Raw genomic sequence first — 13,243 nt, 5'->3', positions numbered from 1 at the left:
TGGTGAGGGGGACTGGTGGGGGTTAGGGAGGTGAGGGGGCACTGGTGGGGGATAGGGATTTGAGGGGGCACTGGTGGGGGATAGGGAGGTGCATGGGCACTGGTGGGGATAGGGAGGTGAGGGGACACTGGTGGGGGACAGGGAGGTGAAGGAGATTCTGATGGTGGATATGGAGGTGAGGGGGACACTGGTGGGGCATATGCTGTTAAGGGGGACACTGGTGGGGCATATGCTGGTGAGGGGGACTGGTGGGGTTAGGGAGGTGAGGGGACACTGGTGAGGGATAGGGAGGTGAGGGGGCACTGGTGGGGGATAGGGAAGTGAGGGGGAACTGGTGGGGGATAGGGAGGTGCATGGGCACTGGTGGGGATAGGGAGGTGAGGGGACACTGGTGGGGGACAGGGAGGTGAAGGAGATTCTGATGGTGGATATGGAGGTGAGGGGGACACTGGTCGAGCACATGCCGGTGAGGGGGACTGGTTGGGGATAGGGAGGTGCGGGGGCACTGGTGTGGGATAGGGAGGTGAAAGGGACTCATCAGCAATTGCCTTCTAACTTCCAGCTCTATTTCACCATAAGCTTTGTAGGTCTTAAGAACTCTAGCATCAAGTAGCCAACTGAAGTCAGCTTTTGCGATATTCTACGTATATCAACATCTCTTGTGATAAAGGCTGCAACCATGTATACTTTGAATACGGGAAGCTTTCAAATCACCTCACAATCCAATGGACAAAGAATATTTTACAAAGTATTCCTAGTGTAGGCCTGCAGTACATGAATCTTAAACTCGTACACATGTACAGTGAAACCTAAACAGTTAAAACTTCAAAATTGTTTCAAGTTGCAAAATATAGCACCATTTAACAGCTAAGCACCATCCATTCTGCCAAAATTTCTAAAGGGGAACCCTCCCCTAAAATGACAATGGTTCATTTCCCCACTCCCCTCTCCCATAAGAGAAAAATAAGAACAAAATAATGGTTGTGCCTATGTCTGTGATAGTTTCACACATAAAAGTATGAAGACTTACATCAAAATAGTCCTACATACTAAGGAGGAACAAAATATAATTGAAACAAAAGATGTATTGTTCCCTCGTAAATATACTCATATATTCATGAAATTACATCAATCCGTATTATATTACATATTATGTACAAATGTTAATTACATTTTATATGGGTTGCCTAGGAAATGATTGCATAATCAACAGGATTTAGGCCTTACGTAGATCCCCTAAGTGAGGAAGCTATCGTTACTGCTAAAATAGTTGTACACTTCTGTGCTCCCAGTTTCAGGTCATAACCGCTCTTCATAACAATAATTCTTTTAAAACTTATCTTTCCCTCTGCTGCCCTCCTCCCCCCCCCCCCCTCCTCCTCCATCACCTGAAGGATGACACCCTACTCAAAGACCTGGTGGGGTATGGTCATAGCAAGTAACTGTTTCAGCCCTGATGATATATTTTAATATATCTTAGTATATTCTAACATTAAATTCCTTGCAGTGTAATATTTTCATCACATGAATCCTAAGCAGTCCCTACACACCACAACATACCAGGAACACTGCAAATGTGCTGCAAATTGTTAATTAGACAGAAATATACAACATCTTGATAACATCACAGTTATTGAGCCCGATAGCAGAGTTGCAAAGAATCAGTGCTGGTCATTTGAGAGTTGAATTGAGTCTTTACAAGCGTTTTCCTGACTAGAGTCACTGTATTATCTCTATGGGGGCAAATTTGGTCTCGTCACTTCACTTTCCAACTTCTTAAACTGATTCAAGTCATAACTCATTGGAACACAAAGTAAACAAAGTCCTTACTCTAATTATTTTTAAGGACATGGATTTTGTCTTAAACCCATACAAAAGTCTTCAGACAGGAAAGCAAAATCTAGGAAAAGTCATTTTCTAGGCAACCTCTTGATCTTACAAAATTATACTAACATGTCCTGTCACTGCAACTCTCTAAACTGATAACTAATATATAATTAAAGATCATCTCCTGGGTAAAAAATGAGTCAAAGCAAAAAGGTGTTGGCAGGTGTTTCTTATAATCATTTCTTACTTACCCCACCTCGATTTTTTTTTCAACTTATCCTCATTCATTTCCTACCAGAATTTATATAAACTGTATCCATTCAGGGCAATTATGTGATATTTATCAAAGTTTTTTGGTTGAAAAATATAATATCTGAATAGAAACTAGAACCACTAAATCTCCCTACAGACAGGTAAATTCAAATTCTAAGCACACTGCTGCCAAGGTTTTTCTAAATTTGCGCCTCACCTAAACAAGTACACAACGATCACAGATGTAAAAAGATAATGAATGTACAACATACAGTAGAAAATAGTACCCTGTCTACTGAAAATAGGATGGTTTGACAAAAGGCAGCAATGCATGAAACCCCCTCCTTGTGAATTGCTAATGATACCTCAATCAATAATAACAGTAGTTGATTCATCAATCCCTTATAACAGAGATTAAATAGATTCAAGTTTTAGTTTAAGAAGAAACGAACAAAATGTAAATCTTAATGAAATAGTACCACCTTGCCGTGGCAATATTTCCGAATATGACGGTAATAAAAATGATGAAATTATCAATATATATGAAATCATTACATCGTTACAGAGTATAAGGAAAAATCTGAAACCAGTGTTTAGCAATATAATAAGTGAAGAATTCTGTGTGCAAAGACAAATACTGTACATAAGCATGTTTGGTAAAACTTGTTTCATCTTCAGTACAAACAGTGCACATCACTGTTACGTATATTCATATGGTTACTACATAAAGTGTTCGCTCTCTGTTTTATTTCTAAGGTCGATATAGAACTCCGGTTTATGGAAATCTTGACATCTAGCATTGACCTTGAGCAGTAATACTGCAGAATAGCTTAACTTTTGTGCAATGTAAAGGAAAGCATCAGTCAAGTCTTGAAAAATTAAAGTAAAAAAAGAGGAACCTAACTTAAGAAACTTAAATCCCCTAGTTTTTATCAACCTTACATTGTAAAACAACTCTGGCAACATTTTCAAGTTTGCTCCTTTAATACACTTGATGCAATTAATTAACGGAGTACCACTTTTTAAGGAATAATTGCTTACCCTGCTTACCCTGCTATGCTAGCTGTATCTGTTTGAAACATTCTACCCACTAAGAAAGAACAGGAATTCATTTAAACAATTATCACAGATATGTACATAAACAAAAATGACAATGCTTTACAAAAATATTGACCCATTCAATGTAAGGCAAAGGAAACACATGGTCATCACTGCACCCAAGAATTGGAAAGACTTTGAGCAAGTTTAAAATAATTACACTCTAAATTTGAAAGAGATAGCACAACAAATTACAAAATGAAGCAAAATAGTTTTCCAACTCGGCCAAACAGTTTACTTATGTAGTTTCTCATTTCTATACATCAAGATGAAATATTTGCCGTTACATTTTACTCATCTTCATTTCTCTCTCTCTATCTATTTTTTTTATTTCCTTCTTTTTTTCCCTTTTTTATTTGATGACGATATCTGTATTAAAGTATCCTGTGAAAAGCCAGCATGTTTTATATGTGAAGGCCACTACAGCCATATCTGTAGAAGCATAGAAACACTTGAAGCTCTTCCTGGTAACTACTGAATATTGACAACCTATTTTGCAGTACGCATTCAATCAATCGCCGGTGCCTTCCAATCATAAGGTCCCGAGTTCGAGTCACTCCAGGATTAATGTATGTCGTCCAGTTACAGAGTTGTTAACAATTCATAATCATGGACATTAAATATGAATCTAAGAGACTGACTTCGGTCAGCTTGCAGCTTTGATAAGCCAATGATGGCTTCTTCGCGAGTTCCTGCTTGCAGGAGGATCTAAAATACATACATACATACATACATACATACATCGATGGTATCAATTAATCAATGGTCAAAGACAAACCATCACCAGACCATCAGTTTCAACTCAATTTGTGGAACAGTTTGAAATCATCATAATATTAAATTCAAAAGTTATTTCTAAGTGTTTTGAAAATTGGTAGTCATGGGCACTGAAATTCTAAATTTTAATAAACAAGTTTTGGCTCTGTTGCAGATGACCCAAGCTGTGAAGGATTAAAAAACCCTTACGAGAGAAATAACTACAATTATGATGATACCATCTTTGAGAAAGAAACAAAAAATGGAGAAGTAAATGGTACAGTAGTAAAATACAAAACAATCCATCTAGGGAAGGCACAAGAAAATGTCATTTAAGGTCATACCATTTAAAAGTTGTACAAATATAGCTAGGACCTGAAATCTACCAAAACTTGCCAAATGTGAACCCCAAACAGATCTGATGCCTCTTTTACTCTATGAACACTCATTATTTTCTCCTTTTGTTTTATTAGCACACTTTGATAATATATGCACAACATATTTATTAACTACCTATTAATACAAGTCGTACTTCAACTATCTAACATGTACTGTAACTTAACTTCTGCATATTACATAGACTATTATTTATTTTATTATTTATAAGTAATCAAGGTGTGATGTAACATTGCATTCATCCCTTCTCTTAAACTTGAAAATAACAAAAGGACTTCACTATTAAACAAACTGATCATTAGTTTCTGTTACACAGTAACAAGGAAGCTCTTATAATCATTACTCCATACAAATTTGATCACCAGTAATACATGATCCCAATGTGTTTGCAGCTACTAACTGCATCTTGGAATGGATATACTCTAGTATTTCATACTCTACAAGCCCCCTACTCTCTATATTTTAAAGCAATCAAAGAAAGTTGAACTAATAATGTATACATTTCAATTTCAGGGCTGAAGCACACATCAACTTGTTCTAAACCAAAGCATCAAACCACGTCAACAATAATCGTCACATATAGGCTGTTTGTGCGTTTCATTAACCCCCAAATAGTGATGACCTCCATGTCACGTTGAACTACACCTTGGTTCTATGTAACTACATTGTGTAAACCACTGACCATATTCCATCTAAGTATGATCTTTGACATTGACCGGTAAATACAGGAGCTGATAGATCCAGGAAGTAGTCCAAGGTCACCCCCTCCCCCCCCCCCCCCCTCTCGCCTGAAAGCCTTTGCAGGTAAAAATTAGCTGCGATCTGCAAATTATCATTTGTTCAATACAAGGTACGTAATCAAAACAACAAGCACATTTCAAGTGCGGGCAATCCTTATTTTGTGCAGATGGTTTCTTCGGCACTCCAGTTTGATACTTGTTTCGATATCTACCGATACTCTTGTCCATCTCATACTTTGTTCCAGCAAATGCTGCATACGTCACTGAAATACACAACTACTTTGTAGATTGTAAACTCTGCATCTCGTTTGAGTTCTTATTACTCTCACATACACTAACATCGTACTGGTTGTCTTACTACATTACTCATTGGGTCTTTACAGAAAACAATGCTGGATATCTGGATACTTTTCTGATACTAAACAAATTCACACCAACAGTTTATTTTAATATGATCCCAACTTATCTCTGTGATCATAGCCTTTAAACTGGACATAAACAGAGTAAGGGGGAGCATGAGTGTATTGTTGAAAAGTGAGGACCAAATTGATGACCTCGTCTGTCATAGAAAGAAATTTGTAACAAGAAAAAAGAAAGAAAAAAAAAACCCTGAAGTTATGAGATGATTAAGAAACCCACACAGGAATCCCCTGCATCTTCTGCATCGCCTTATTGTTACCATGGTAACTGAGTATTCCACTTGCACATCTGTTGCTAAGATAAGAGTCAGCAGGATAGGAAGAGGAAAGTATATTGCCTCTATTCCCTGGGAGTCTCCGTATCAGAATAAAATTGGTCTGCAAGGTCGGCATACATCTTCATGACGACTGGTCTCTTCAACTTCAGAGTTGGGCCTGGCAAACGAGAGAGTGAGAGTGGAATTAAGACAACAGAAAATAATTTGTTTGGATTCTAGTATAATCCTATATGGGTTAATAATACCTTCTTCATTACTCACATTAAATCAAAGGATGAGGGATCTTACAGGGTGATGGGAGAAGCAACAGGTTTATTATTAGGGATGTGACAAGGCTCCAATAATTTGGCTCCTTTGTATCTCTGTGATGTAGTTGATCGGTACATTCCAGGTAGAGGTGGCCTTAGTTCTAGTAATCATGACCTGCTACTTTTGAAAAGGCAGGATTCTATACTACAAAAACATATGGTACACGAGCTTTTAATGTTTACGCTCCACTTTTATGGAACGATCTCCTGGTAATGATTTGACAGTCCAAAAGTGTGGACAGTTTTAAGACAAATTTTAAGTCTCATCTCTTTAGAAATTAATTTAATGTTTGAACCTTTTATTGCTGTATAGTGACTTTATGATATTTTGTATACATCTGTATATTTTCACTTGTGAATCTTTGCAATACTTTTTTTGTGAATTTTTAAGCCTTTGTATCTTTTATTGTATTTTTGTGGTGTTTACTGCTAAATTTTGTTCTTACTGTAAAGCAGTGCGTGATGCAGTGAGCGTCGCTATTTAAAAGTATATCATCATTATTATTATGAATCAAACAATTTTGGATGTGAATCCTTTTTACGTACATATTTATATTTTTCAAAACATTAACCTTTAAAATGTATTGTATGTCTAGTGTGCTCCTTTCAGGTAATATTTTGCTCATGAAAATCAGCTCCTCAAGCTAGAACCTTACCATTAATCTCAATCCATTGCTTTCAAAATGTTAATTCTTACCCCCAAGCTATTTTTCCTTAGATTTTACATCAACGACAAGATATCTTAAGGGGATATTCACCACCATTAGTCATTTGCAATGCATTAGTAAACTTGATAATTGAATCCACAAAAGTATCATCCATTTGTTAATTTTGTGTTCCATCTGAGGAGTAGACTGAAATAGTCTGTGGTCTAAGCTAGGCAATTCATCCATTAGACTGCGCCTAAGGATCAGCCAGCAACATTAATCTCCTTAGAACTTGATAAAACAAAGTTACACAATAGTTGATCTGCACGATGCACAATCATAAGGTCAAAGGGCAATGATATGGTTGATGTGTAATACAACACCATTGTATCTGTGCAAGCCTTCCTTATACATTTCGTATACTTGCGTATACCTACGGTCTGCTGGTCAGAGTCGTCTGAAGGTGCCGATCACCAAGACAAACAGCTATGGGAACAGAGCTTTTTGCATGGCTGGGCCACGCCTCTGGAATGAGCTGCCAGCTGACCTCAGAACTGTTTCTAGTCTTACAACATTTCTAGTCAAAGCTGAAAACCTTCCGTTTTAGACAGCATTACTGCAATATTTAAACTGTGTATTAAATTGTATTCATGTGTAATACTCCAACAAACTCAAACGTGCATGCTTTTTATTTTTCATACTCATTTATATTGTATTTTATTCTGCATTTTGACTACATATTTTGTGTCATATATTTTTTTATTTACTGTTACCTAGCGTTTTAGAGCACTTTTGTGGATTTTACGCTTTATAAAATAAATTATTATTATTATACCAAGTGTCTATAGACATACCCAGTTCTCCTCCAGCGACAGAGAAATCTTTCCTGAGGATCTTCCATTTTTGAACTTTTTGTGCCCTGGAGACGGCTGCCTTGTTGTATTCATCGATGCCCTTCTGTATGTGCTGTGCGATTTTATCATCTTTCTCTGCCTCCTCTACCGTTGTGGCATTGCTACCTATCTGCTTGCAGATCCCCAGTGCCTCTTTGTTCAGTTCTTCCGTCGGTAACTGAGTTTTGGGATCGATGTTGACCTGACAGAACAAACAAAAAGTACGTCCCAAAATTATTTAAAGAGGTACGACGAGTGAATCTGGATGCTCTTTCGAAAAATTAATATATTGACCTCATTAAGAAGAGAACATAGAATTATTTAACAGGTTTAAAACAGATACAGCAAACCTTCATTATCTTACAGATCATGTGACCAAGGCTCTCCAGAAATGAAAACAAAATTGGATGATTAAGTTTTGTATACTTCAGAGTGTTTTACCATTTGTACTGGTGAGTACTGGTGAGTTTAAAAATGTGACATGAGGTAATGGAAAAACTGTCCAAGAGTGGTGAGTAGATGTGATTACAAAACACTGTGTATTTTACCCACTTTTAAATACCCAGCATGAACTGTACTGTTGTGCTTCTGTAAATATGAGTAATTTTGCTTACAGTTAATGCATTTTATAGATGAATATGCAAAGCAAAGCAGTTGAAAATTAAATAAAACTTCTGAAAGAGCAATAAATTATGGATAATTACTGTCTATGGATTTGTATGTGAGGACCTGAGCTCACCAGGTTGCATCCTATTATAGTTAATAAATATCTAGGCTAAATTTCAAACCTTCTATTTACAGTAAGTGATATAGAAAGGATTCACTGGAGTTTTACCTTGAGGCACAAAAGTATAGAGAGGAATTTTCTCTGGTCACCGATGAGCATACAGTTACTGATGAGAGGGGTCTTCTTCTTGATCTCATCTTCAATCAGAACGGGAGGGATGTTCTCACCACCAGCAGTGATGATTAGCTCTGAGGAGGAGAATGATGACAATAAAAGATGGAGAGGAAGAAGTAAAAGAGGAGTAGGTGAGAGGAAGGAGGAGGAGGAGGAGGAGGAGGAGGAGGAGGTGAGAGGAAGGAGGAGGAGGAGGAGGAGGAGGAGGAGGAGGAGGAGGAGGAGGAGGAGGAGGAGGAGGAGGAGGAGGAGGAGGAGGAGGAGGAGGAGGAGGAGGAGGAGGAGGAGGAGGAGGAGGAGGAGGAGGAGGAGGAGGAGGAGGAGGAGGAAGGGAATCTCAAATAATGATAACTACAGAAACAGGTGACTACAAACCAAGGCATTTTAATGTCAAAAGCCCTTTACGTCCAAATACAGATTCTATTTACACAGCAATTCCCTTCCAGGGGTATGTATGGAAGGTTGTAATTGCATTACTAACAGGTCTATTTTTGGTGTGTACCCATGTTAGTGAATCTGTAACACATTTTCTGCACAAAAATATTGCCATGAAACAATCCTAACAGGGCAAAGCAACAATACAACAGCTAATAGATAAAAGATATAATAATCCATTTTCATTTAAATAACTTCAAGAATTGGTCAGTCTATAATCAAACTTCCATTTACCAATACATCATGGTTCACCATTACAATAAACAAACACCATCTCTGTCCAGGTTTTTTTTTCTAATACCTAACAGCATTTACAAACTTCTCCTCGATGTATCATGACTGTAGGTGAAGGCCAACCCAGAGGTTTGCAGAGACAGGTCAGCCTTAAGGACAATTATGTCACTGACCCCACCACCCCCCCCCTTCAGATGTCGAAGGGTTCTAGCTTCTTACCACCTCCCATCAGGCCTGCAACTAACCATCAAGATTAGAAGAGAGGATTAAATAGACCAAATTATAAGAATTTACCACAGTTGAGATTTTAATTCTTGGGATTTTACTTATTTATCCAGTTATCTATCTTCCAGAGTTCATAATCATTTAAAGAATATTCAGGTTTCAAATTTGCAGTATTTCATTTTGCAGTATTGCAGCATTGCAGTATTTCTCTGCAACATATGATCATATTCCACATTTTAGGGAGTGAACTCAGCCGATGCAGCCTTTACGAGTTAGTGAATTACCTTTAATTCTTCCAGTTATGAAGACGAAGCCATCCTTATCTTTGTAGGCTAAATCACCCGAATGAAGCCAGCCATCATCATCGATAGCTTCACCGGTCTTCTCTGCGTTATTTAGATAACCCATAAACACATGACGGCCAAAGTAACACAGCTGGGTCATATGAAATAACAAAATATATTTCATGGTCAAATTATCTCCTTCAAATACGTTTTCTCTGATTCTAGGAACATTGCAATTTTTTATTTGTAATTTCATGTGCATTTCCACCTAATGAATTGAATATTAAAGTTTCATGTTAATGCACTGATCAGCATAAAGTAAAGTTAAAAACACTATCACTCAACGAGATATTAAAACTCATTGCGAGTTTCATTTACCCACCATTTTCAAACGTTTTCTAATAGTGATCCTGTTATAAAGGAAAATTAAAAATTCTACTACTATTAAAATGAGAAATTAAATCCTCAGTTGGACGAGTCCGGCTTTGGTCTTTGTAACAGATCAGGAACCATGGTGAATCTATTCTAATCTAATCTAGTCTAATCTAATCTAACAATCTGACTGGAACAAAATAATTTTACAGAGACTTCACACATACTTAAAACAAAATTCAAATACTTTCCTAAGTATCTTAGAACGAAAGTATCAATTTTATGTTTTTCCAAGCTGTTAAGCATACTCATTTGCAGCCATTAAGAACACACTACATAAAATATATTGACGCTATTTCGGTTGTTGGAAATTGCATTATTCTTTGACAATTAACATATTGCAAATGTATCCCATAAGTAAGGCCTTGCAAAAAGTCTAATTACATTCAAGCACATTCAAGGTTTTCAAGCACATGTTAGAACCATGTTTACCACACTGAACATCGACACATTAAGGTGAAGAAGCGCAGTGTTACGTGGTTAACGTTTCTTATCTGCGGGTAGAGCCTGATCATTTTTAACTAATTTGCAAACCATTTCATTTGCCCCAGAGATCTCAATGTACATTTCATCTTTCTTTGGCTTGTCCACGGCTAGAAATACTTGACTTTATCCCTGGTTAAACCATTCTTGATAAATTAAAAGCTGCAAAAATAAATGGTTAAATATAGATTTTTACCTCTCCAATGCCATCAGAATCAGGGTGCATAACTTTTGACTTTCCTCCCCAAATAGTTTTACCTACACTTCCCAACCTGAAATCATCAGGAAGGTTGAGAGTGTGAGGACCTGTCATGAAAGCAAGAAAGGAAAAATGATAAAAATGTATGAATGAAGAAAACGAAGAAGTATGAGCAGAAATGGGGACAAAAGTGAAAGATAAATCATCAATAAATAATTGAGCTCAAGAAATTTGTTTACGTTTTCTTAACCAACCTGTGAGATTATTTATGTCGTAATATATAATATTGACATAAAATAATTGCATCGATACTTTAAGTACAGCAGCTTGTGTTCGCGACATAAATATATATCACTGTGCGAGTAAACTTGAGTGTAAGATACAGTGTTAGGAGGATTCATAATACCTATGGTTTTGTCATGCCTAACTGAACATGTATGTACTTTTGTTTTGGTCTGAGGCAAAATTTTCCGAAGGAAACAAAAAGACCACCATAGAAAAATCTTTGCTATGACTTTCCCATGACTTTTGAATTCGGATGCTCTTTTTTTCCTATGAGTTTCCAGAACATGAAATGTTCCATTACTTTGACATGACTGGAGGATTGGAGTGACAGTTTCTTCATGTTATAGGATATGTTTGAAACATTTCCCTTTCCCTATTCCTTCCTTTTACAAAAAATATATATCAATGCTCTCCAAAGGCATATAAGATTTATACAGCAGAAATTTGCAGCATTATTTGCAGAATATTTGCAGAAATTTGGATATAGCCCATCTTGCAGAAATGGATTTGTTATTATTATAATTAATTCCTCTCATAGTGAAAAACTAATAAGTTCTCATTATTACTATTCAGCCTTAGGAGCAATCAACCAGAAAGGAAAAAGAAAGAGTAGATTGGTGTTATTGTACAAACACCACTTAAAACTACTGGCCCTAACACTATTGATGATGGATGGTTTTCAATATAGTTCAAGCTTGGAACTTTTCTTGTCTTTGATCTGACAATGGTTGATCAATCTAAACAAGCAATGATTAGATGGTAGGCAACAGGTAGGGAGATGGTGTAATGGAAGAGGAATGTACCAGGTAGTTTATACCCATACCCAGTGTGGCAGTTTGTACCCATACCCAGTGTGGCAGTTTGTAACCATACCCAGTGTGGTAGTTTGTAACCATACCCAGTGTGGCAGTTTGTACTCACACCCATTGTGGCAGTTTGTAACCATACCCAGTGTGGCAGTTTGTACCCATACCCAGTGTGGCAGTTTGTACCTATACCAAGTGTGGCAGTTTTTACCCATACCCAGTGTGGCAGTTTGTAACTAAACCTAGTGTGGCAGTTTGTAACCATACCCAGTGTGGTAGTTTGTAACCATACCCAGTGTGGCAGTTTGTAACCATACCCAGTGTGGCAGTTTGTAACCATACCCAGTGTGGCAGTTTGTAACCATACCTAGTGTGGTAGTTTGTAACCATGCCCACTGTGGTTGTTTGTTACCATACCCAGTGTGGTAGTTTGTAACCATACCCAGTGTGACCATCTTCTGTTAACCTAGCTTGCCGATTAGTTTCAAAGGAAAGTAGACACTGACCTGTGCTCTCACTCATCCCATAGACATCATAAATTGGGATATTGACACCCAGGAAATATTCCTGGATCTCTTTGGATAGAGGTGCCCCGGTTGAAATGAGAAGGGTGCAGCGATCCATACCAAGGGTGTTGCGAACCTGTCAAAGGTATGACAACAAAACACATGAGTTATGATTAGTACAGACATTAAGCACTAACCTGATTGAACTGGGGACATTATCATTCTCTTAAGACTCTCAGAATTGTACATGACTACTCTTGATGCCAAGTTTACATGGGTAACATTTATTATAGCAAATTCAAATTAGATAAAGCTATATGATTACTGCATTAATATGTATATTAGATCCTCCTGCAAGCAGGAACTCGCGAAGAAGCCTCATTGGCTTATCAAAGGCGCAAGCTGACCGAAGTCAGTCTCTTACATTCATATTTAACGTCCATGATTATGAAATGTTAATTGTCAACAACTCTGTAACTGGACGACATACATTAATCTGGGAGTGACTCGAACCGGGGACCTTATTATTGAAAGGCACCAGCGTTAACCACTGGTGCCTTTACATCATTTGTTTATATCATTATTTGTTCATCATTTGTTTAATGTCTGGAAGGTATGAGAACTGTATAGAAAATTGTAACAAAACAGAATCTTTGAAATCACATATGTATTTTCCTAATCAGTACAAAAAGAATACAGATATATATATAAGTAAAGTAGCATATAATAACTTACCTTATTAAATAGCAATATCTTGGCCAATGTCCACCCCCATGGCAATTGTTCCCTGGTAAGATAAAGAAACAATAACATTAAACGTAACACATTGTTTAGTGATA

The 13,243-nt window shown here is 37.3% G+C and overlaps 1 protein-coding gene across 2 annotated transcripts in view; it reads right to left on the bottom strand.

The window, feature by feature from the left end:
• Positions 1 to 3,498: 3,498 nt before the first annotated feature.
• The window catches only part of LOC139978158 (long-chain-fatty-acid--CoA ligase ACSBG2-like), a 38,046-nt gene continuing 28,301 nt past the window's right edge, over positions 3,499 to 13,243 (bottom strand). For both annotated transcript variants that reach the window (XM_071988061.1, XM_071988062.1), the window contains exons 10-16: positions 13,140 to 13,191; positions 12,405 to 12,540; positions 10,805 to 10,914; positions 9,694 to 9,844; positions 8,450 to 8,589; positions 7,576 to 7,816; positions 3,499 to 5,923 (exon numbers count right to left, since the gene is read on the bottom strand). In XM_071988061.1, the coding sequence (XP_071844162.1) occupies positions 5,829 to 5,923; positions 7,576 to 7,816; positions 8,450 to 8,589; positions 9,694 to 9,844; positions 10,805 to 10,914; positions 12,405 to 12,540; positions 13,140 to 13,191 (925 nt within the window). In that variant the 3' untranslated portion in view covers positions 3,499 to 5,828. The remainder of the gene's footprint in view (positions 5,924 to 7,575; positions 7,817 to 8,449; positions 8,590 to 9,693; positions 9,845 to 10,804; positions 10,915 to 12,404; positions 12,541 to 13,139; positions 13,192 to 13,243) is intronic.

Source organism: Apostichopus japonicus, chromosome 13 (genome assembly GCF_037975245.1).
Source record: "Apostichopus japonicus isolate 1M-3 chromosome 13, ASM3797524v1, whole genome shotgun sequence".
NCBI classification, from domain to species: Eukaryota; Metazoa; Echinodermata; class Holothuroidea; order Aspidochirotida; family Stichopodidae; genus Apostichopus; species Apostichopus japonicus.
Note: the sequence above shows the minus strand (reverse complement) of the source record. Positions and strands in the feature narration are given on the sequence as shown.